We start from the raw sequence: 25,969 nt of genomic DNA, 5'->3' as shown, positions 1-25,969 counted from the left end.
TAGTTTAAAAAAGATACTAACTGTTTCCACTGATCCAACAAAGATGCGCCCCTTTAAAGAAAAACTTTGGCTAATTATTTATTGGGAGTTTGTTCGTGATGTTATTTCATCCCCTCTAAACATCAATTCAGCTCCATTTAGCCGTAAAACAAAACAACTCCTAGTTTGAAACAATATTGACTGTTTCCTGTAACATCCCGCTCATCCAACAAAGATGCACCCCTGTCAGGAAAGACAATGGCTAATTACCTGTTAAAATTGGTTGTTCGTGGTGTAGTACAATTAGCTCCAGTTGTCCGTACAACACAACAATGCCTAGTTTGAAAGAAGATGTGAGCTGTTTCTAATAATATCTGAATGATCCAACCAAGATGCACCCCTGTAAAAAAAAAAGAGGAGGTGGCTAATTATATAAAATGTATTAACGTTTCCCAATAACATCGTGCTATTCAAACAACGATATACCCCTGTGAGGAAAGATAGTGGCTAATTATCTGTTACGTGGTTGTCCGTGGAATGATATAACTTCGAATTCCTCCCAGAAGAATATTGCTCCCTCTTAACATCCTGTCAGTTTCAGTTGGCTGTTGGCAACCTACTTTTGGCAATAATGCTTCACACCCTGAAAAAAGACTAAACGGAGTCAGTTAAAGACCCAACGTGTACTTTTAGCCAGGTAGGTGTATCCTGTTTTCATAGTTTGTTATAAAAATCACTTTTTTCAGATGAAAACTAAAAGTAGTATTTTATCCTCACCGAAATTTTAAATGATGAAATTGAATTGATCACTAAAGAGATGAATCTGAATCTATTTTTTCATCAAGGGAAAGATTCGAATTTTTTTTTTCCTTAAAATCTTCTACAAGCTGTCAAAAATTAATTTTTTTACACAGTTCCTCATCTTTTCCCGCAAACTGATCGCTAGCAAGAAAGACTACAAAAGGTTGAGGGCTGGATTTTAAAGCAACAAAAAATTCCTTTTTCCTCGATTACCCAAAGAGGAATTTTCCCTAAAATGATATTAGACAGCTTTTTTCTTTCTTTCTTTTTTTTTGAAATTTTGATGCTGTAAGTCTGTCGTGGCTTAATATTGTGTAAGAGATTATTTTATCGGAAGATTACTAGGTGCGTCTTCATTTAGATATTTGTTTGTTAACATTATTATCACTTGGACTTAACCAGCCTTGCCATCCTCCTTTTAGATTTTTAAATACTCCTCCCAGTTAAATCAAAAACTTTTTCCATGAAAACGCTCGCCTTCTTCTTCGCAGGTATCACAGATCTGATATGCATATGGCTGATTGGCAGGCTTCATTTTTTACCGCGCTGTTTTTCATTTCTCTCGTGTTCTGTGACATTGCCAGGCAGCAATGCCACGAAATATACTCCATTTATCAAATGATGCATGAGGGCCAAACGTATAAGTGCCTGTTTACATGGAGGTGGGGGACCCCAGGTAGGTGAAGTAACCCGCCTGTCTATATAATTTCTTATCTTATTTTGATCACGTTTACATGATAGGTGGGGTGACCCGCTTAGGCGGGTTGCCTGGTCTGCCAGGTAGGGTTACCCTGTCGGCCGGGGTGACAATTTGCCATGTAAACGTCTCAAGGTGGGGTAACCCGCCTACCTGGGGTCGCGTTCATGGCAAATTCGGCAAGACTTTTGCATGGATGACCTCTGAGGGGTTATCACAAAGATCATTTCTCGTTTGGAAGATTGGTTTTTGAGCGGTCCCATAAAAAATCTTGAAAGGTATATATCACAAAAAGTTTTCGAACTTTTATTTTGTTTTTTTATTTCTTTAATAAAATGTATCGTTAATTGCGCGCGCTCGTACCGATGATAAGCTGTGTGCATTGTAACTCAACAGTGCACTCGTGTGACGTAAGGCGCAAGCTTTACGGAAATTTATAACATGCTTGCCCTATATAAGTCCTATTGAGCCGCTATGAACAAAATCTTTATTTATAGGCACGCCCGTGCGTAAATAAGATGACGTGAGCATTTTTTTTTACCTGAGTCCTCTACTGCAGCCGTAACTGTTCGTAAAAATAACAGTGTGGTGGTTGCCCAAGAAGAAACTGCAAGTTTCCTGCAGTCTGTCTTCTCCAATTGCACCGTACACGGCAGCGTAAACATTATTTTGAACAATCAAAACCCTTGATAACTTCGGGTCTTTGACTTTTAAAACATTTTTTAGTGACACGAGTTCATTTGGCTTTGATTTTCTCTATTTTCCCCGTAAATTTTGGGCTGTTCACTCACAGTTATCGGTTAACTGGATCAAATCTTTTCGCTCAAACCCAAGTACAAAATGTGGCGTGTTTTTGACTAGCCAATAGGGACGTTTGTTTACTTTTTTTTGTGCGTTGTGAGAATTTTTCACCCCATCACAATAAAAGGCTTCTTCGCGCACATCCTTGTTGTCGCTCTGCTACAAAAGAATTTGCTCATGCTTTTAGCTGTGCGTATATCGATTTATGGATGTACTTGGGAAGTTTGGAGAGCACTAAAAAAGCTAGAGTTGCTCTCGGCTGCGCCTCGAGCTACTCTCACGCATTTTACGTGCTCTCCAATCTTCCCGTGTGCATCCATAACTCGATATACGCACGCTAAGTATAAACAAATTCTTAAATAATGAACTCGTTCCGACCAATCACGGCGCACGCATTTCTCTGAACATTTTATAATGTTTCGTAAGGAATGGGCTATTGATGAACTGTTTCGATACAGAAACGTATTATCTTCTCAAAGGACTTGGCTTTGTCAATCACTACATAAACTACACAAGCTAAGCAATTCAGTAGGTTGTATTCCTGTCTCTGAGACCCACTGTCGTAGCCAAACAAGATATTATGGCCATTACATCAAATTATGTTTATCTTCTATTAAGATCTTTCCCTGGAATAACTTTGTTGCATGAAGCACAATGCTAAAAATCCTACAAGCTAAATTTAAAAAAAACGCAGTCGTATTAACCTTAGCATCTGACGTAATAGAAAAAGAAGATTTTAGATGAATAAAATACAAGAAAGGAAGTGTCTCTTTAATTTTTTTTTTATCCTGATGTCTCATTCCAAATAACGCTCGAGTATAGTATAAAATACCTCTATCACATAAGTCAATATATAAAGGGACGCACTTTATAAAAAAGAAGGAAGGAAGCAGAACAACAGCGAGAGTTACGAGGAAATTGATGTCACGTTTAGCCTTGACAGAGGCGCCGGTATACTTTAAAACATACTAATGAGTTGCTTTTGGTCAGCTTCCATCGTTTAATTTAGTTTTCGAGATCTTTCTTTCCCGGTGAGCGCCGGCTCAGCTCTGTCTGTTTTATGTTTGCTTCTTTACTCTGCTAGATTCATTCGAAACGAAGTTCAATAACTATGAAAAAAGGTTGAAGACTGTAGATGAACAAGAGAGGGCACTCTTAGCCTCGACTGAAGAGGGTAACCACTGACTCTCAGTTAACTAAATACACGGTTATCCAGTTTGTTGCAGGTCATATTTCGTCAATGTCTTGTGTCACGTTTCTTTTCGTAGCAAATTCCTCGCTACTATCGCTTTAATTGTTTTGAGAGAGTGCAACTCTTCAAAAAAATGAGGCCACAAATTAGCTCGACTTTTCTAGAATAACCTCGATCTATTCGAACATAAGTGGAGTAGTAGAAGGAAGACGAAAAATTAAAAGTAAACACTAAAACATTACTGTTAAATGACGGCAAATTGATTGAATTTCAATAACAAAAAATCGTAACATGCGCCAAGCTTTGTGTCCAAATTAAAAATAATTGATGAAATATGAGAGGGAGCCCTCTAAAGCCCATAAAGGTCGGACGCGAATATTTTATTTGACTTATGGAATGAAACCGTGATAGTAGATTGCGTTTGTCATGTTAGCCACCTGGGCGTGCAGTTGTTTCATAGGAGTTTGGAAATATTCAGCATTGAATCATAGCAATTCATTTTCACATAGCTTTTGTAGTAGAAAAATGGCTGGTCGGTTTCGTTCTCAAAATTTAAAGAGTAAAGAAGAAGAGACCAGTCTACTGTCGGAAGCCCTTCCGAAAGCAATACAATACAATAATAAATGGGGTAGAAAAGTCTTCGAGGAATGGCAGCAGCGGCGGCAGAATACATGTACAATGTTAGAAGTTGGTAGAGTGGCCGATCTGAAATGCGAAGATGTTCAAGATCTGATCGTTCCACCAGAGCATATGTGGCCGAATACGCTAAACTTTTGGTTAGGCAAGTTCGTTTGTGCAGTGGCCAAGCAAAATGGAGAGCGTTATCTGTCCACTTGCGATCGCTTTATTTGTTAATTTGTGCGATTAACCGTCAGTTGACTGAGATGGAAGGAGAGGATGCATAAAACGTTCTCAATAAACCTGACAAGAGGCAAGTAAGGTGTTACGTGTTTTGAATGCATTGTGTAAACGGCGTCTCAGTGCAAAAAATTAAATTGGTTCCTAAATTGTATCATTTCATTAGAACAGGTTCGCGACGTTCCGTTCAATTTTAGACGCAGAGATGAAGTGTGGAATCGTACAGAAGTGTAAAATAGCCACCCATTTTTCTCTTTATGTAATTTTATTTTTCTTGTATCAAGCTAGTGATTGATTATTAAACTTTGCACAAATTTCCATGGCTTGTGTTTATTAAGGTTAAGCATAGGAAGAAATATCAAGAATCCGTAAACGGAAACGTGGAAGAAATATGTGAAACCGTTGCGGAAACACGACGGTTAACACGCGTTTCCGCTATCGGTTTGGTGACGTTTACTCGTGTTTATGTTGCTGCGGTCACAGCGGAACCGTACCACTTTTTTGCATGTTTCCGTCAGGTTTCAGTTGGCGGAAACAAACGTTTCCGCAAGTGTAACTTCATGTTAACATGTGCGGAAACACATGGTAACGTTGCGGAAACATTGATTTTTTTATATTTCCGTCGACGTAATCAGACTTAAACGTTCACGGAAATACAAGGTTACGTTCCGGAAACACGTTTTTCTCTTGTTTCCGTTGACGTAATTAGACAGAATGTCGACGGAAATACTAGGTTACTTTGCGGAAACAATTTTTGTCTTACTTCTGCTGACGAATTCAGACTTAGAGGGGACGGAAACACTAGATTTTGTTCCAGTAACACTTTTTTTTCTTGTTTCCTCTAGGGTAGGGGAGGGTAGGGGAGTTAAAAATCTTTATGAAAATGAATCCTATTGATAATAATACTAATACATAATTCATCAACCCCAGCCTCTCCCCACTACCTTTTCAAGCCTTCCCGTGCTTCCATACAGTTGATTTATTTTGGGGTTTACAGAAGTAAACTTGTGACTCAAATACTGCCTATTGATTGGTCATAATTCTCATGAATTTTTTACAACGTTTGATAACATCTAGCTCCAGAGAGGCCGCTTAACATGCCACAAATAGAATGAAAATGACTAATGCTGACTACGAAACAACGGTGTAACCGCATTTGGTTTGAAGTATCACCATCTTAATATGCCAAGTTGTGTTCAGTAGAGAGAGCTCAACGGGGTTAACCGTTAATCATAAGACGGTAAAAATTTTTAGCCGTAAGACGAAAACATTGCAAAAAAGAAATAAAAAAAGAGAAAGGAAAAATTTTTAGAATGACGATGAGTCAATATTTCAGAATCATATCCTGGTATGGTTTTGTTTTGTGGCTAATGTAGTTGCAAGGTTATCTACACCAAGATTGAAAACTATATCGAAAAAATATCGGCTCTGATAGACGGTGAAAGTGAGCGAGCAACAGTGTTTTACAACGTTGCTGGAGGTTAATTTTAACCTTTTAATTTTAACTGAATTAAAATTTTGACATTTCTGATAAGCATAACGGAAAGAAATTAACGTTTGCCGGACAAAATTCACACCAAGATATGAAGCTCGGACCTTTGTCTGAAATACCACTCTTGAATCATGAAAAATAAATGAGTTTATTTAGGAAATTAAACAATATTCGGCTGCCTAATTTAGTAAAATGATTTTCTAAAATACTTGTAACCTGCACCTTGTTCCACATGTCAAAAATGGGTCAACCGTTGGCCTTAAAACAAATATCACAAAAAAACAAAACAAAACAGAAAATAAAAATTTGGAGGTGTGCGATGTGTCAATGTTTCAAAATCGAAGACTTCTTGTCTTGTAGCAATGTAGTTGCAAGGTTATCTACACCAATAAGGCACACAAAGACATTTGGCTCAGTTCCTGCAGAGTCATATTTAGCGATCTCAAACACACCGAACCTCTATATTGTCTCAATTCCGACTGCACTCGCCTAATTTGCATATTTTAGCCTAACGTCTGTTTTCCAACGCTTCGCTATTATCGCTTCAATTGTTTTCCGAGAGTTCCCGCTTTGAAACACTGCGACCACGAACTGGTTTGACTTTAACTGGAATAATTTCTTTCTAATCGAGCAAAAAAGAAGTTGCAAAGGGCGATGAGTAAAGAAAATAAAAAAGTAAACACCAAAAAAATACCGCAAATAGTAGAAAATTGATGACATTTTAATAAGAAAATATTTTAACATGCACCAAGCTTTGAAATGCAATTAAAACGACTTTCGATAACATTTAGCTCCCAAGCAGCCGCTAAACACACCACAAATAAAATTAAAATAACTAATGCAGGCTAGGAAACTACCACGTAATATGCACCTCGTTCCAAACATGTCAAAGATGTATCAACCGTTGTCCCTAAAACAAATATCACAAACAAACAAAAAAGTAAACAGAAAATATAAATTTGGAGGTGTGCGATATGTCAACGTCTCAAAATCGAAGACTTCTTGTCCTGTGGCAATATAGTTGCAAGGTTATCTACACCAATAAGGAACACAAAGACATTTGGCTCAGTTCCCGCAGAGTCATATGTAGCGAACCGTTACAGTCTTCCTTTCGCGTGTGTGAAATGAGTTGACAGACAGCTGACTATTATTACTAATAATTACTAAGATTAAGATCCACATAATGTGGCAGATGTTTTAAAATGTGCAATAACAGGAACTTTCGAAAAACAATTATTTTCCAAAAGTTCTTATCATAAGACAACTTACACCAAAATATGAAGCTTGGACCGTTGTCTAAAATGCCACCCTTAAATCATGAAAAATAAATGAGCCGTTATTTGGGAGATTAAACAATATCCGGCTGTCTTATTAAGTGAGATGACTTTCTAAAATACTTTACCCTCAAGTACTCGCTTAACACACCAATGCAACATGGAACGACTAGATTACAAAGTAAGCTGCATCAGGTTCTATGTGGCTTCATCTCAAACACACCGAACCTCTATATTGTCTCAATTCCGACTGCACTCGCCTAATTTGCATATTTTAGCCTAACGTCTGTTTTCCAACGCTTCGCTATTATCGCTTCAATTGTTTTCCGAGAGTTCCCGCTTTGAAACACTGCGACCACGAACTGGTTTGACTTTAACTGGAATAATTTCTTTCTAATAGAGCAAAAAAGAAGTTGCAAGGGGCGACGAATAAAGAAAATAAAAAAGTAAACACCAAAAAAATACCGCAAATAGTAGAAAATTGATGACATTTTAATAAGAAAATATTTTAACATGCACCAAGCTTTGAAATGCAATTTAAACGACTTTCGATAACATTTAGCTCCCAAGCAGCCGCTAAACACGCCACAAATAAAATTAAAATAACTAATGCAGGCTAGGAAACTACCACGTAATATGCACCTTGTTCCAAACATGTCAAAAATGGATCAACCGTTGTCCCTAAAACAAATATCACAAACAAACAAAAAAGTAAACAGAAAATATAAATTTGGAGGTGTGCGATATGTCAACGTCTCAAAATCGAAGACTTCTTGTCTTGTAGCAATATAGTTGCAAGGTTATCTACACCAATAAGGAACACAAAGACATTTGGCTCAGTTCCCGCAGAGTGATATTTAGCGAACCGTTACAGTTTTCCTTTCGCGTGTGTGAAATGAGTTGACAGACAGCTGGCTATTATTACTACTAATTACTAAGATTAAGATCCACATAATGTGGCAGATGTTTTAAAATGTGCAATAACAGGAACTTTCGAAAAACAATTATTTTCCAAAAGTTCTTATCATAAGACAACTTACACCAAAATATGAAGCTTGAACCTTTGTCTAAAATGCCACCCTTAAATCATGAAAAATAAATGAGCCGTTATTTGGGAGATTAAACAATATTCGGCTGTGCAATTAAGTGAAATGACTTTGTAAAATACTTTACCCTCAAGAGCTCGCTTAACACACCAATGCAACATGGAACGACTAGATTACAAAGTAAGCTGCATCAGGTTCTATGTGGCTTCATCTCAAAGGGCGATGAGTAAAGAAAATAAAAAAGTAAACACCAAAAAAATACCGCAAATAGTAGAAAATTGATGACATTTTAATAAGAAAATATTTTAACATGCACCAAGCTTTGAAATGCAATTAAAACGACTTTCGATAACATTTAGCTCCCAAGCAGCCGCTAAACACGCCACAAATAAAATTAAAATAACTAATGCAGGCTAGGAAACTACCACGTAATATGCACCTTGTTCCAAACATGTCAAAGATGTATCAACCGTTGTCCCTAAAACAAATATCACAAACAAACAAAAAAGTAAACAGAAAATATAAATTTAAAGGTGTGCGATATGTCAACGTCTCAAAATCGAAGACTTCTTGTCTTGTGGCAATATAGTTGCAAGGTTATCTACACCAATAAGGAACACAAAGACATTTGGCTCAGTTCCCGCAGAGTCATATGTAGCGAACCGTTACAGTCTTCCTTTCGCGTGTGTGAAATGAGTTGACAGACAGCTGACTATTATTACTAATAATTACTAAGATTAAGATCCACATAATGTGGCAGATGTTTTAAAATGTGCAATAACAGGAACTTTCGAAAAACAATTATTTTCCAAAAGTTCTTATCATAAGACAACTTACACCAAAATATGAAGCTTGGACCGTTGTCTAAAATGCCACCCTTAAATCATGAAAAATAAATGAGCCGTTATTTGGGAGATTAAACAATATCCGGCTGTCTAATTAAGTGAGATGACTATCTAAAATACTTTACCCTCAAGTACTCGCTTAACACACCAATGCAACATGGAACGACTAGATTACAAAGTAAGCTGCATCAGGTTCTATGTGGCTTCATCTCAAACACACCGAACCTCTATATTGTCTCAATTCCGACTGCACTCGCCTAATTTGCATATTTTAGCCTAACGTCTGTTTTCCAACGCTTTGCTATTATCACTTCAATTGTTTTCCGAGAGTTCCCGCTTTGAAACACTGCGACCACGAACTGGCTCGACTATAACTGGAATAATTTCTTTCTAATCGAGCAAAAAAGAAGTTGCAAAGGGCGATGAGTAAAGTTAGCAATAAAGTTAACACCAAAAATTACTGTCAAATAGTAGGAAATTGATGAAATTTCATTAGGAAAATATTCTAATGTGCGCCAAGCTTTGAGTTGCAATTAAAACGACTTTCGATAACATCTAGCTCCCAAGAATCTGCTGAAAAGGCCACAAAAAATTTCTAAAAAATAATGCAGACTACGAAACTATCACGTAACCTGCACCTGGTTCCGAACATGTCAAAAACGGGTCAACTGTTGGCTTTAAAACAAATATCACAAAAGAAAAAAAAGAAAACAGATGATTTCTTTCTTATCGAGCAAAAATTAGAGGAAATTGCTGACATTTCATTCAGCAGAGTAATATTCCGCGAACCGTTACTGTCTTTTTTTCGCGTGTGTGGGATGATTTGACAGACAGCTGACTACTTCTAGGATCTTAAGTTTCTTAATTCATTGTGCGGGTGATGGCTCTCCTGAAAAGCATAATTTTTTTCATAACGAGCTGGGAAAGGAAAGCCAATTGAAAGATATAGGAAAAGAATTAAAATCGGAGAACACCTTTCTATTTCAGAATTTAACAGATATCTGAGCGAATACCTCGACACGAAGAGTCATTTGAACCTTGTGGAAATTAGGAAGAAAACAAACAGGAAATTATTCTGCATTAATCCATCAGCGACTTGATCTGGAATTAGCCTTGTCGCTTGCCTCTGAAGGTAAAGGCTGGTGAGTAAATGTGTTTTTGAACAATGAATTAGTTAAATTTTTTTTTAAGAAATGGTTTAAATAAATTATCAGCATTTCTGTCGACCGTAACGGAAAGAACATTTTCGTTTGCCGAACAATCAGATGGCCGACATTTGAATCGTTAGCCACATCCTCATACATGTGAATACGAAGAATCTGGGCTGATTTGTTTCATTTCAGCCTACATTTTGTTTATTTGGCCGCTCTATAAAGGTTCAAATTTGTTTCGATGTTTAAACACGATTCTTTAAGTGGATCGAAACGACAACACTTTGATGGTACCAAAAGATTCCAACCTATTTATTAGCGTGTTGCAATTATTTTTGCAGATATATAGGGTTATATATTGCAACAGTTCAGATTTTTAAAAAATCCTTGATTTTAACCTTTCATGTTTGCAACTCAAAAACGAGTACGGTAACCATCATTATATCTATTTGTTTAAGAGCGTCTTAAAGTGAAGTGTTCCAAGGGTATATTAGATGTCTTGATCATCGTCAAGGGGTCTTAAGAGCTGTGCTTTAAAAAAACAAGCAAGAAGATTAAACGACTTGGTTTTTATCCCTAAAAGCTTAATATTATTTTATTGTTATGTTTACCTCGTGTAGTTATCAATGAAAGAGTACACAGTTAATTCCATCGAGAAAAAAGATTAAAATGAGCTCTATTAGTCCTGGCACAGATAGTTTTCTCATCCTTCTCAGTGGTCGTTTGATGCACAAGTGCGAGAAATACACTGTTCATATTTATCTGAATCTGAACGGTATTCCATATGTTGGAAATCTTTTGATCAAAGTTAAAAACTGTATATCATATCATTCCATTGATATCACAAATAACCACCCCTTTAGGAAAAGACAGTGGCTAATTATATGCCACGCAGGGGCTTACGCGTTGTAAACTTTATAGTTCCCTCTAGTCATCATTTCAGCTTCAGTTGACTGTGGCAACCTGCGGATTAAAGTGTTTTACACCTCAGAAATACTAAAAGAAAATTACGACCATTGTTGTTTTTGTTATCATGATTCAACGCATTTTCCCATCTTAGGAGTTAGCGCCAACGCACTCTGCGATTGTCATTCGGGGTTTGTCGACTCATATTTTCATTCATTGTGTTTATATGATAAACAAAATAATACATGGTTGCTATCGAGTTAAACACTCGAAGAGAAATTCCATATTTACGCGCGCCCATGTGATGTTCTCTATGTATTTCCCAAGTACTTTTGAGTAAGCTTATTTTCAATATTTTTCTTGCTCATTGATTTTTTAGGACTTCGTCAGCTTTCCCATACTCTCTCGGACTTGTCCAATAACCCGCCCTTTTACTTAATTATTTTTCAATTAAAATGCTCACCATATTTTCGCAGGTGTCATAGATCTGTTATTCTTCATATGGCTGGTCGACAAGCTTCGTTTTTTACCGCGCTGTTTTTAATTTCTCTCATGTTCCGTGGCATTGCTTGTCAACAATGTCACAGAAAAAACTCGATTTATCAAATGATGCTTAAAGGCCATACCTATAAGACGTTCAAGACTACACCAGGTACGCCCGAATGTAGAGACATTTGTCTCGCTGATGACAGATGTCAAAGCTTTAATGTCGTCACGTTCATTGCAATCTGTGAGTTAAACAACCGAACTAAAGAGGCCAGACCAGAGGACTTTGTCAAGGACGAGTATAGATATTACATGGCGAAAGGTCCAAAACGAGGTAATAGAACTTGCAAAAATAAAATAGCAGGGTGCTTACGTTTATGGATTTTGCATTACTAGCTAGTGATTTTTCTAACTTTTATTCAGCCAAAGAGAAATATTTCCATTTCAGTTCCCCTGGGATCAATCCGTGAGCTGCCTGCTGAATCGTGCAAGGAAATCAAGGCGAGTGAAGGAGGACAAGCAGTTAATGCTAATTATTGGCTGGATTCTACAAGATCTGGGAACTCTATTTTAGCTCGTTGCGACATGAAGACAAAAGGTTGGTACAAGACATTTTCCATGGCTATTTGCCTTCGTGCCGATGAAAGGCCTTCTCTTAATCAGTTTTCTTTTTGACTAGTTGCAGACTATTGTGTCAAGCACCAATGCCAAAACGATGCAAACTGTGTGAACCGTGAAACCAACTACTCGTGCGCGTGTAACTCATCTGGTTGGACAGGAAAATATTGTGAAAAAGGTTTTTCTTTTGTTGAAAAAGTTTCTGCTAAAGTTCATGTTGAACAAATGAGATGAAGGAATGACATTAAATTAACATATGCTTATCCATAGATATCAACGAATGTAAGGAAGTCCTGCATGGTTGTCATGTAAATGCCATTTGTAACAACACTGAGGGCTCTTATAACTGTACATGCAAACCGGGATTTATCGGAGACGGACAAAACAGCTGCAGAGGTAAGGTTGTTATTGTCATTTTCATTATCATCATCATTATCATCCGAATAGAATCCTTTACGGTCTCCTTTGCCTCGCCTTCGCTTAATGTTGGGCAAAGGGGGCCGTAAAGGAATCTAAGAGGGAGGAAATTCAATTTCTATTTTAATCCTCTCATGAGAATGTAAGTTTAAAACTCACATAAAAACGTTGTTCAGCATTGTGATACATATTTGATAGAGAAAAGTTGTTAGATTACTTATCAAAGCGCGTTGACTTAACGAAAAGAAATGGTGTGGGTCACCTGACCTTCATGGATTTTACGCTTCTTGTTACTAACGTGTAATATTCTTATCCTTTTCAATCATCTCAGCATGATTTGCGCCCAATGTCTTTACTAGTCATTTCATATTGCTCTAGATAGGGAAGAAAAACAACAAAAACAGGCGGGTAAAGACAAGCCTCACCGTTCATCTCAATTACTCTTAATATTTAGAATGTGGGCCTGTTGGTGTGACAGACAATAATAGTTTTGAAGAAAAAGTTGTTAAACTATTTATTGAAGCGCATTAAGACAAGCAATTAAACATTTTGATGCTTGCAGCGGATTGAATATAAATTAATTCCTTGGGCTGTTTTGTCCTTTTTTTTTTAGTTTTTCTTGTTAGTTAACTCAAACATTAAAGTTAAGTCAGTATTAGCTGGCAATTGCTCATTGAATTTCCTATGGGCTTACCTACCTCGCTAATGCATTAAAATTAATATTTGCTACGATTTTATTCTCGACAGAGGAACCTGATATTTTCGAAAATTGAAAGGCAATGAGAGAAAAGGAACATTGAAAAAATCCAAGAAAGCAAACAAAAAAAAATAAACAAACAAACAATAGAAGGGCAAGAAAAAAAGTTTATTTGAGTCAGGAATCTACTTTCGTAAATTTTTATGCTCATGCAAGGCCCTGTATTACTTATATTTATTTAGTATGTAAGTCAGTTGGTGTGGCGGACAGGAACAGAATACCAGATGCTAGAATGACAGCGAGCAGTTTTTACAGATCAGACTATTATCCATACTATGGCCGACTCCATGAAAACAGGAGGAGCGGAGCGTGGTGTGCAAATACTTCCTCTGACAGAACAGACTATCTTCAAGTTGATTTGGGTACAGTGCTTTATGTTTGTGCCGTGGCCACACAAGGAAACAAGAAACAAACTCAGCGGACCGCCACTTACAAAGTTCACCTGTCCACAGACGGTACAAACTGGAACATTTACAAAGAAAAAAGTATTGAAAAGGTTTGGAAAAAGTAATGCCGTAATGATCCGATTTGGCGTCCGCTATTCCAATTGGCGACCCTATTCTGTTTTGGTGATAGCGCTGTTAAAGTACATGTCCATTGAGATCTACCATGGTTCATATTCCTTTGATTGCTTACTGAAAGCTATTATTACTGTTATATCCAAGTGAGTGTACAGATCCCCTTAAACGAATCATCTCGTCTTAAAATCTCGTGACGCTTGCTTGGCTGGTCTTTCCCACCAAGAAGGATTCAGGGGCAACAAGTCCGTTTTCCAGTCTTCATGATCCTTTTCAAATAAATATCAAAGCTTCGCTTTGCACATTCTGTTGTTTTTCGAAAAACAAATATGTGCCCTGTCCCTAATAAGCGTCTTGTTTTGAAGAAGTGCCCTCCCTTGATGTACCAAAAGTAAATAAGCGCCGCAGGAGCAAAATCGAATCATTACGGTAACTGCACAGCTACAGAAATTCTTCTCTCTGGTTTTGTTAACATAATATCAATTAGTTTAAAATGATTGAGATAGAATATGCAACCTTGTATATTTTAACCAATAAATATTTCATGAAAGTTAACAAAGTAATATCATGCTACTACGCTTTTCAAGAGGGAAAGGCTTTATCGACCAATGTCTAACTTATCTTCTGCTTCTGCTTTTGTCTTTATCCTTGATTGCCCTTTGTTTTGCAGATTATAATTATGATTATGATATTTACCACTGAGTAAGAAACAAATCAATTTAAAAAAATTAAAATTACAAATTGAAAAAAAAGAAACAGAAATTTAATTCCGTTCTGGGGCTCCAAACCCCGATTTAACGAGACCGGGCGATTTTGATGCGAGCCTGGACGCCAGTTTCGTTTCCACACCGGGTTAACAAACCAAGTTTAAAATAAACTACGGAGGCGAACAATTAAAACCGTTCGGTAGAGTATAACAGAGAGTTGTCAAAAAAGAATACGAGCTTTATTTGAACTGGTTTATTTCTCTTTGCTTTATTTCAGGTGTTCCAAGGAAACTCAGATCAAGGCAGCATCGTGAAGCATTCACTCAGAAATGAATTCAAAGCCAGATACGTTCGGTTTTATCCTGTCACTTACTATCGGTGGCCATGTTTGAGGATTGAAATATTTGTGCTAGAAGAATAGGTCTATTCATCCAACAGCATTAAAAGTAGTAGGAGATGGTCAGTTTGATGTAAAAAAAAGTTCATGCACGGAGTTCACAGTAGCCGGGAAAACAATTAATAAAATTCTTGCAAGCAAATAAACTAACAAAGGTTTTTTAAGTGAATTTTCAACAGATCAGTAATTCATAATTATATAACGAATATAGTGAATTACATAAAAATCTTCTTTTTTAATTTCATCCATCTGTTTACGTTAGACCACATATATCCAAAGACAATCCAGCTGGGTCAATAGAAAAAGTAATTTTGGGAAGAAACGACACAAAACAGTAAAATGATGTAAACCGTACGAATAAATGAATTAATTTTTAAAATATTTCATGATTGTCATGATTAAACATGCACACAATTTACTGGTTGACAACACTAAAAGTTACAAGAATTCCCCAAGCATTTCGACTCGATATGGTTCCCTGCCGCTCCGGGCATCAGAAATGACTGTCATTACCACTCAGAGGTCGCTATTCATTCTAAAGTACGCTTCCCCCCCCCCCCCCCCACCCAAGAAAAAAATGACGAAAAAACAAAAAACCAAAGAAAAAAACATATTGTTCATACCATTACAATGTTTACTGCAGTCGGCTCTCACTTTAAGCATTTTATCTCTTCACGCACCCTCTCTGACCTCATCTAACACTGAGGACGAAAGAACATTGTCTCTCGTGTACAAGTATGAGGGAATTTTCTGTTTTTGGCCGGAGAAGGACTGTGGGTTCATTCCTCATGGGGCGGTGGTTGGGTGTTTTATTTATACGTTATTGTTTGAATTTTCCTGCTGTTTTTAACCACTCGTGGGTCTCGATCACGTATCATGAACATTCGAGAACCATAGAGTAATTGTCATTTTTGTGTAACGAGCCTAGGATATAGAAAATCTGCAAATATCCTTCGAGAAAGCGCACCCTAAAGTTTCGGTTGCGAAGTCCAATGCTCGCTCTTTAGGCGAATGGCATGTGACGCCAATGGTTTTTCTGTCCTACTCTTGGTAATCACCGTGGAGAAGACATATTTTGGTTATTCTCTGTAAGTAAATCAGAGTTGAACTCTGTCATTTGCATTCACAGCTACCACAGTTTACCCAGTTCTTGATTCATATTTTGGCCTATCTCATTCACAACGCTAGTGGAACTGATCAGGCTGCGCCAAGGTTGTTTGTGACGGCTCCTTTCACTGTGGTAGTCACGTGATGATTATCAACAGAACGTGATATGTTTAGTATCTACAGTCACGCAATAAGTCACGCGTTAAGTCAGATGATTTACTCGTATCCAAGTCAATATTTTGTTGAGTAGGGAAAAATGGAAAGATTCGTGCTAAGTTAAGATACATATTACCTCTGATGAATGTTATTTTTATTTCCAGTTAAACCTGCATCTAAATGTGATTAGCTCAGAAGAAAGGTTTGATCTGAATGAAATCTTCTTCAATTGTTTTGAATATGTGCACCTGAATGTATCTTAGGGTATATTATCTTAATAGGGTGAAAAATTATATGTAATCATGCGCCCATGTACCTCAACTCTCTCCCCCACTGTACACAGTTAATAATGGTAATAGGACAATGTGGAGTCCAATTCGGTCTGCAATCAAACAAGTGATTAACAAAATCGGAAGACCGCGAAGCGGGTGTCCGATTTGTAAATCACGAGTATGATTACAGACAGAATTGATTGACACAAAGCCCTGTTACCAATTAGTCAAAACAATGACAAAATTAAAGGAAGAAACTAGACTTCTGTTATACGTTTTCATTAAAAAAAAAAAAAGGAAAAAAAAAGGCAGTATTGATGTCTTTGGTGGAGTTACTGAACAGTGGCACAGGCAGCCATGTGGATTCTTTTGGTTTACATGATTTATCATTTCTACATCTTAATTAATCCTCCAATTGATCACGTTTTTGTATTCCAGCGACCAAATTAAGAACCTTCCAATTTTTCTACAATATACTCTAAGCCAGAAGTTATTATAGTGGCGCCCACACAATTAAACATTAATAAATATTTCTATGCTAACGCTAAAGAGGGAGTTCTTTCGCAATGCTTTCTCTATCTCACAAAATTTCGGTAGAAACGATAACACAACATTCTAGCTATTGAAGATAAGTGCAGTGATTTTTCTTCATGCCTCGTATATTTGTGGTTAGATTTTCTGATCATGATCTATAAATTGCTTACAAGAATTAAAGACGCTCGCGCAGTTGTTCCTCATCACCAGCTGTCGGAAAGCAGCGAAACTTATGGCACCAAACATCAATATCATATCTTTCTGAATGTGAGTCGTTTTATGGAAAACTCGCAAAAATTAAAGCTGTATCAAAATAAGAAATTTCCTGTGCGCCTTGTTTAACCCAAAATGCAAAGTTTATTATATAGGATATGGTGTTGTCTATGAAAATGGATGCACACATTTAAATTAGCGTTTGTTTTATCCTTGGGTTCAGGAACAGTGAAATTTTTTCTGAAAATTTTACGCCAATTAACAATTGTTTCATACGTCAGCGTGCGTTCATCGAGATATGAAGCACGCGGGAAGTTTGGAGAGCACGAAGGATGCGTAAGAGGCGTAGCCGAGAGCAACTCTAGCTTCTTGAGTGCTCTCTAAACTTCCCAAGTGCTTCATATCTCGATGAACGCACAGCTGACGCGTGAACCAATTGTTTTATAACATTTTCAACGTGATGGAAATTTTTTTTCTCGAGGGATATATTTGCTGACGTCATGAGCGTGCACAATAGGAATATGAAGCACGCTCGCGCAATTGAATTTGATTAGACAAATTTACTTACTATGTTATAATGTTCTCAGGAGCACCTTTAAACGAGGCACGAGTATGCGTTCCTTGAAGCTAAAAAATTTCAAATAGAACAGAGTACAACGTTAACATTCAACATTCTTAGAGGTAGCTATATTTCAAATAGAACAGAGTACAACGTTAACATTCAACATTCTTAGAGGTAGCTATATTTGAATATTTGTCACAGCGGGAACATTTGACAAATTTGACAAATTGCATACTGTGCCAATTTCATCTACGTAGTTAGTAGTTATTTGGTGCTAAACGACTCAGGTAAATAGGGAATTAGAGATACGACTTTGGTCTCTTGTGAGCCTAATAAGACCGAACTATAGAATTGCTGCTGTACAAAAGCTACGAAATGAAGAAAAAAAGCCTAGACTCAAATTATCAAAGAGCTAAATTTGTTCATTGATGAAAGGAACTCTTAAGCGTAAGCATAGATTAAGACAACAGGTGTAATTATTTTTCAAACTCTCTCAAATGCTAAAATGTATTGCCTAAAACACGAACGGTCCAGACGAACGGATGGGATGACGAAATCAGAATTTTTTGCTTTCACACTGATTTTATAACTTGATACTCGTTGCGCTCATGCCCACGTGCATTGAAGAGGAACCCAAAAATGAATGTTAATTTTTGGAACTAACATTGGACTCAAGTTATTTAAAATTAAAGTAGCGACCATTTTGAATATTGATATGAATTTCTTTCTGTTAGAAGACATTCTTGTTTTAAAGTCTCACCCAAAAAATTGAGTTTTCCAGTTATGTGTATAGGTTTATCCTTATCTTGTTTTAAACTTTGCCATTTTAGACAAGGCGAAAATGAACTATGTCAGGAAAAGTTAGATGAAAACGTGTTTTTCCAACAGAATGTAGAATATTCCTTAAAATTACAACTAGTAAGCCTATGACCAAAGTTCATCGCGGAAAGCTAAGACCCACTGAAAGTGGCAGGTGTTTTAAATTGTGCAATAAGAGGAACTTTCGGAAAACAAATGTTTTCTAGAAGTTCCTGTCTGAAGAATCCCGGTCAAAGTTTTAACCATTAACCATATAAGCCATGACCCCACTGAGACCCAATCAAAGTGGTGGGTGTTTTAAGATGTGCAGTAACAGGAACTTTCGGAAAACAAATGTTTTCTAAAAGTTCCTGTCGTAAGAAAACTTAAGTTTCGTCATTCAGTGAGTGAGTGATGGCTCTCGTGAAAGGCATAATTAGTTCGTAACGAGCTGGGATAGGGAAGCCAACTGAAAGATATAGCGGGAAAGACTTAAAATCGAAGAACACCGTTCTATTTAGGAATTTAACAGAAATCTGATCGATTACCTCAACACGAAGTGCGCGGTAGAGTCATTTGACCCGAAACTCTACTACCTTGTGGAAATTAGGAGGAAAAAAAGCAGGAAATTATTCTACGTTAATGCGACAGAAATTTGATGTGAAATAAGTCTTGACGCTTGCATCTGAAGGTAAAAGCTGGTGAGTAAGAACAATTAAATTAATTACAGTTTTTTTAGGGACGGTTCAAATTAATTTTCAGCATTTCTCTCAACCGTGTTAGAGAGAAATTAATCGTTTGCCTAAATCTTAGATGACCAATATTTGAACCGTTAGCCATACCCTCATAGTTGTGAACAAGAAGAATTTGACCTGATTTGTTTCATTTTAGCCTACATTTTGTACATTTGGCCAAACTAGGGAGGTTTTAAACTGTTGCAATTTTTAAACACGATTCTCTAAATGGATCGATACAACCGTCCACTTTGATGGTATCAAAAGATTCCAAACTATTAATCAGCGCGTTGCAATTAGTTTTGCAGATACATAGAGTTAGAGCTTTCGAAAAATTCCTTAACCTTTCATGTCTGCAACTCAAAAGCGAGTACAGCTGAGTTACAAATGACATAGCAAGATTCGTATATCTGCTAATCGTTTAAAAGTGTCATACAATGAAGTGTTCCAATGGGTGTATTAGAAGTCTGAATAATCCCTAAGGGGTCTTAGGAGCTTAGCTTTAAAAAAAAAAAAAAAAAAAAGGAAGAAGATTAAATTATATCTGGATCTAAACGGAGTTCCATATGTTGGCAACCTTTTGATCAAAGTTAAAAACTACTTTTTATATCCTCCCAATGATATTACAAATAACCAGCCCTTCAGGGACAGACAGTGGCTAATTACATGGCAGAGGCTTATGCATTGTAAAATTTATAATTCCCTTTAAACATCATTTCAGCTTCAGTTGACTGTGGTAACCTGCGGAAGAGCTTCACGCCTCAGAAGAAGACTCATCAGAGTCAGTATAAGAAACAACGGGTATTGCTTTCCAAGTATGTGTATAAGTTTATTAATATCTAGTTTTAAATTTTACCAGTTTAGAAAAGGCGAAAAAAGGAACTATGTTAGGAAAAGGCTGAGTGAAAACGTATGCCTCCATAGTGGCATTTTATCACCCTCTTTATCCTACAGTATGCAGAATACGCTCTTAAATTACAATAAGCTAGCTTATGACCAAAGTTCATAGCGGAAAACTAAGCACAAGTATCTTCTAATGTTGCTTATCTGTAGAATTTCCTAGTTGGTAGTTTTTAACGTTTCCAAATAGGAGATAATTTTAAATAGAAGATCAAACGGGTGTTTCGCCAGAGGTCAAGAGGGAAGTCTAGTGAAACTACTCGACATTTTTCCTTTCCTCGTAGATACGTATTCATATAAAAACCTTTCAGCTTTTGAACAAAGCCTATTTGATTAATCATTCTATTTTTTTGATATCCCGTGCAAGCTGTAAAAGTTTGAAGGGGAAATGAAATTGCCACGTCAGTATCTTTTCTCGTAAACTGGCAGCAATTGAAAACGACTTCAAGAGTAGACGGGGAAGGGACGGAGTCTCAAGCGACAACGTTTCGTTTTTTTCAACTGCCCATGGATTCATTTTCTCCTCAGAAACATTGGAGTGGATAATTATTTCTCTTTTGTCATTAATTTTGGATGAAACGTCAAAACTACTTGTCTGCCTCGACGCTATTGTTTTATGATATTGTATTTCCTAAGTATTTTTGAGTATGCTTTATTTTCAATATTTTTCTTGCTCATAAATTTTTTTAGGACTTCATAGCCTTCCCATACTCCTTCAGACTCGTTTGATACTCCGTCTTTTTAATCAATTACTTCTCGATGAAAATGCTCACCGTATTTTCGCAGGTGTCGTAGATCTGACAATCTTCATATGGCGGGTCGACAGGCTTCGTTTTTTACAACGCTGTTTTTTATTTCTTTCGCGTTCCGTGAAATTGCCAGTCAGCAATGTCACAGAGTAAACTCGATTTATCAAATGATGCTTAAGGGCCATACCTATAAGACGTTCAAGACTACACCAGGTACGCCGGAATGCAGAGATATTTGTCTCGCTGATGAAAGATGTCAAAGCTTTAATGTCGTCATGTTCATTGCAATATGTGAGTTAAACAACCGAACTAAAGAGGCCAGACCAGAGGACTTTGGCATCGACGAGTACAGATATTATATGGCAAAAGGTCCAAAACGGGGTAATTGAACTTGATTACGTTTATGGAATCTGCGCTACTTGCTACTGATGTTTCTAATTTTTATCTAGCCGATGTGTAATTTTGAATTTTAGTTCCCTTGGGATCAATCCGTGAGCTGCCTGCTGAATCGTGCGAGGAAATCAAGGCGAGTGAAAGAGGACAAGCAAAAAGCGGTAATTATTGGCTGGATTCTACAAAATCTGGGAACTCTATTTTAGCTCGTTGCGACATGAAGACAAAAGGTTAGCACAACAAACATTCTATGCCTATTTGCCTCTGTGCTAATGAAAGGCCTTCTCTTAATCAATTTTCTTTTTAACTAGTTACAGACAATTGTGTCAAGCACCAATGCCAAAACGATGCAAAGTGTGTGAACCGTGAAACCAACTACTCGTGCGCATGTAACTCATCTGGTTGGACAGGAAAATATTGTGAAAAAGGTTTTACTTTTGTTGTTAAAGTTTCTGTTAAACTTCATGCTGAACAAATTCGATGAAGGAACTTCATTAAACTAACATATGCTTATCCGTAGATATCAACGAATGTAAGGAAGGCCGGCATGGTTGTCATGTAAATGCCATTTGTGAAAACACTGAGGGCTCCTACAACTGTACATGCAAACCGGGATTTACTGGAGACGGAAGAAACAGCTGTAAAGGTAAGGTTGTAATTGTCGTTTTCATTATCATTATCCTTATCATCCGATTAGAATCCTTTACGGCCCCTTTGCCTCGCCTTCATCCAATGTTTTGTCTGAGTAATGCACAGATAGGAAAATATTGTGAATGGTTTTTATTTTGTAAAAAAATTTTCTGCTAAACTTCATGCTGAACAAATAACATGAAGGAACAACATTAAATTAACATATGGGTATCCATAGATATCAACGAATGTAAGGAAGGCCTGCATGGTTGTCATGTAAATGCCATTTGTAACAACACTGAGGGCTCTTACAACTGTACATGCAAACTGGGATTTATCGGAGACGGACAAAACAGCTGTAAAGGTTAGTTTGTTACTGTCGTTTTCATTATCACCTCCATTAGAATCCTTTACAGCCCCCATTCCCCTGCCTTCGCCCAAGTTTTTTGTACGAGTCAGAGATAGCTTAAATATGATATACAAGAGAAAGTTTTCAATTTTTTAATTTTTTTTTCTGACGTTCATAGATTTTACGCTGCTTGTTAGTAATATTTAGAATTCTTATCGTTTTCAACCATCTCAGCATGATCCGCACCCAATATCTTTACTAGCCATTTCATATTGTTCTGTATAGGGAAGAAAAACAATAAACTCTGATAAAGATAAGCCTAGCTGTTTATTTTATTTACTATTTTTTAGAATGTGGGCCTGTTGGTGTGACAGACATTAATGCAATTCCAGATTCCAGAATGACTGCGAGCAGTTTTTACAATAGTTATCAGTATTCATACTACGGCCGACTGAACGAAAGCAAGGGATATGGAGGATGGTGTCCTCAGAATAAATCTGATAGAACAGAATATCTTCAAGTTGATATGGGAGAAGTGCGTTTTGTTTGTGGTGTGGCCACACAAGGACGACGATTGGGCCCTCAACGGATCACCAGCTATAAACTACAATTATCTACAAACGGTATAGCTTGGAACATTTACAGGGAAACGAATATTGGAAAGGTATTGAGAGAACTGAAATTAACGTTTTCAGCAATTAACAAATAGTTTAAGGTCAATACAAATGATAAGCCTACAGAACTACATTTAGATGCTGAATTTGGACACTTATCTTCATTGGCTACTGCAGAGAATGTCGTCGGAGATCTAAGCTTGTGTAGTGTAACGGGTCTGCTTGAAAATTCCGAAAGGCATTTGATGCGTCTTTTATATCTATTCTTGCGTGTGGTGCGTGAGGTCGAAGAGATTTAGAAATAAGTCGAGCACTGTACTGCTAAGACTTTCCATCCTGTATATATTAACTGATTAAGTTCTCATGACATTGTTGTCCAGATTTCTCCGTCGCTGTTTCCGTCCCTAACTTTGTCTTTGTTATGGATTCATTTGGTTTTGTTTTGTTTTGTTTTGTTTTGTTTTTGTTGTTGTTGTTGTATTTTGTTTTGCGTTCGCAAATAATGACGGTGACGTAATATGTGCACGCTGCAAACAATATTTATATTTAACAATATTCAATTGCTTAAATATTAGAAACATTTATATTCTGGAAAGACTCCATAACAGCCGCCTTGCAGCTGAATAAAGGGAAATATCGTGTCACCTTGACCATCTACTTCTGGCTATCGGAGGATGAGAAATAAACTATCCTTAAAAAAACACGAGGTCAAGATAGCTAGATAGAGTTTTTTTTGTTGTTGTTGTTGTTGTTGTTTCTTTTTTTCACCCTTTTTTTTTTTTTGCGTTTTTTAGACCAAGATGAAGTCGGGGTTTTTAAAAACTTTTACTATGAAAAAAGTTTCATTACGGCTAGATTCAAGAGACAGCTCACAACTGTATCAAAGATTTTTCTTTAACAGATCTTTCCTGGAGGTTACCACTGATATTTCGTTTGCAACATTAGTTTTTTAGCCAACCTCGATGTACTTCAGATCCTATCCCAATGCCCTCACCTATAAACTTGTATTGTGTGTTGCTGGATTCTACGCCTTTCTCGTTGTGAATAATGCATCTTTTTCTGTTTCAGGTGTTCCCAGGAAACTCAGACCAAAACAGCGTCGTAAAACATTTACTCGCTACTGACGTCATGGCCAGATACGTTCGGTTCTATCCCGTCACCTACGAAAAGTTTCCATGTTTGAGAGTTGAAATATTCACGCGAAAATGATGGCAACTTTTAATGAATTTTTTCTCATCTAGCTCAGTGCACTAATATAGGAGACAATGACAAACTTGCATGAGTAGTTCATGTAGAAAGGAAACTTAACAATCTACCGAACGAAAGGCGGGATAATTTTGATAAGCAACAACACAAGCTAGAGCAGAGTTCATATTCCATTTAAACTATAATGCGTGATTACAAAGTAAAGGTCTGATTTACTTAATGCATTGAGAAAACCACACAATGCTTTACCTCTCTGGTAAAAGGTTTTTCATTGTGCGCAAGCCCTGTATACAAACAATCGCTAGGAATTCTGGGTGTCGATTGTTTCAGTTTCAGCTTCACATCATTTAGTGCTTAAGTTAGCTTTGCTGATCCTTGGTTTCACAGCCTAACAGCACGGTGTAACTACGCAAGCACAATGTAGACAAAAGACACACAGTTCTAAATAATAAAAGTCTATTCATGCTGTCTTTTTAACGTGAATTTGATGTGAGTTATAGCTTACGTTTTAGAATCCGATACATGCTGTATTCGTTTTTACAGTTTATTCACAGCTTGGGTGATAACGGTGGCCGACTACCAGTGAAGGGTTCTCTGAGTCTGGGACACTTAAGAAGAGGGAAAAAAAAGATATAAAAAGACAAAGTCTTCATGGGATAATGAAATAAGGGAAGAAGCTTTATCATCCTGAGGCAATTTATTGCAGCGATTTTAATACACTTGACCTGCGGTACATATGCGAAATGAGATAAATCCAAACAAACTGAGTTTTTCTGTTGAATTACGAAGCTACACCCAGCTCCAAACGAGGAAGTAAGGTCCAAAACAAGATTAGTATGCAAAGGTAAAGTTTTTTCCCATTTTATTTATTTTTTTTAATCCCCTTTTTCATTTATCTAATTGCATTGCAAATAAAGGGAATCCATTTAAGGCCGTCAATACATTAAGTGGACTGTTGCATTCTGCAACTCGGCGAATGTGGGAAAGTATTAAAGTTTCACCTCTAGTTAGCTTGAGCAAAGATCTAGCGAAGTTCATGAGCCACTGGGGTCTCGGGCCAAAAACTAAAAGGAGTATCATGGAATTACTTTTAAACTGCAGCAAGAAATTAAATTTCAATTAGTACTGGAGTCCAGAGCTTTCACCAGAATATTTTAATGGAATACTCAAAATTCCTGAAATTACTCTGAGGTAGTTCCTCTGTATGGCCACGTATTTCATCAAAACAAAGAGAGAGAAAACACATAATGACTATGTTGTTGATTAAGTTCAGTCTTTATTTTAACAAGCTGAAGTTGAAAGAACCAAAAGAAGGTCCGTAAGCTGATTGATTAATTTTGACACACGACAACGGGATAATTAATATCATTATACATCAGACGTACTGTGGAAATCTGATTGGCCGAGAACATTCAATCAACATACAATAGCGTGTGAGGTTGACTTGATATAACATGTCGAGTTCAAAGTCTGCCGAGTTTTCCAGAGGCGAAGCCGTACAAGAGAGATAAAAAATAAAATGAAAAAGAACAGCACTTTGATATGTGACCCCGCCAGAGTCCACGGGATTTCAGGGAATAAGGCAACAATGGCAAAAGTCTGTTCAATTAACCGACCCATGTATGCCAATATCTGCGCACAGTAAATAATACGCGGCTTCGCTCGGAAAGCTTCGTTTTGCCCCGGCTAACTAGCGGTTATTAATTAAGAAAATGTCGATTTGCATAGATTGACGAACAGCAACCGCGTCGATCAGGAGACATGGTGCCGGAAATCTGTTGCTAAAGGATTCACAAAGGCTCGGTACTGG

General features: G+C 37.1%; 2 protein-coding genes across 2 annotated transcripts; both read left to right on the top strand.

The window, feature by feature from the left end:
• Positions 1-11,415: 11,415 nt before the first annotated feature.
• Positions 11,416-15,323, top strand: LOC149040904 (uncharacterized). The gene is made up of 6 exons (XM_089180457.1): positions 11,416-11,862; positions 11,977-12,126; positions 12,208-12,324; positions 12,417-12,542; positions 13,503-13,816; positions 14,823-15,323. Exons 1-6 carry the CDS (start codon positions 11,544-11,546, stop codon positions 14,964-14,966), a joined length of 1,170 nt encoding a protein of 389 aa, XP_089036583.1. The 5' UTR covers positions 11,416-11,543; the 3' UTR covers positions 14,967-15,323.
• A 5,687-nt stretch (positions 15,324-21,010) lies between these two features.
• Positions 21,011-24,304, top strand: LOC149040903 (uncharacterized). The gene is made up of 7 exons (XM_089180480.1): positions 21,011-21,348; positions 21,441-21,590; positions 21,672-21,788; positions 21,881-22,006; positions 22,229-22,354; positions 22,690-23,003; positions 24,022-24,304. The coding sequence occupies exons 1-7, from the start codon at positions 21,030-21,032 to the stop codon at positions 24,160-24,162; spliced, it is 1,293 nt and encodes a 430-aa protein (XP_089036606.1). The 5' UTR covers positions 21,011-21,029; the 3' UTR covers positions 24,163-24,304.
• Positions 24,305-25,969: the final 1,665 nt, after the last annotated feature.

This window comes from Pocillopora damicornis, chromosome 8 (assembly GCF_964200805.1).
Source record: "Pocillopora damicornis chromosome 8, jaPocDami1.2, whole genome shotgun sequence".
In the NCBI taxonomy this organism is placed as follows: Eukaryota; Metazoa; Cnidaria; class Anthozoa; order Scleractinia; family Pocilloporidae; genus Pocillopora; species Pocillopora damicornis.
This window is presented reverse-complemented; position numbering and strand designations above follow the sequence as displayed.

Coding starts and splice junctions, on each gene's coding strand:
- LOC149040904 (XM_089180457.1), top strand. CDS start 11,544: ATGGCTGGTCGACAAGCTTCGTTTTTTACCGCGCTGTTTTTAATTTCT. Junction 12,543..13,502: donor CGGACAAAACAGCTGCAGAG/GTAAGGTTGTTA, acceptor ATATTTATTTAG/TATGTAAGTCAGTTGGTGTG. Junction 13,817..14,822: donor AAGAAAAAAGTATTGAAAAG/GTTTGGAAAAAG, acceptor GCTTTATTTCAG/GTGTTCCAAGGAAACTCAGA.
- LOC149040903 (XM_089180480.1), top strand. CDS start 21,030: ATGGCGGGTCGACAGGCTTCGTTTTTTACAACGCTGTTTTTTATTTCT. Junction 21,349..21,440: donor GGCAAAAGGTCCAAAACGGG/GTAATTGAACTT, acceptor TTTGAATTTTAG/TTCCCTTGGGATCAATCCGT. Junction 22,355..22,689: donor CGGACAAAACAGCTGTAAAG/GTTAGTTTGTTA, acceptor ACTATTTTTTAG/AATGTGGGCCTGTTGGTGTG.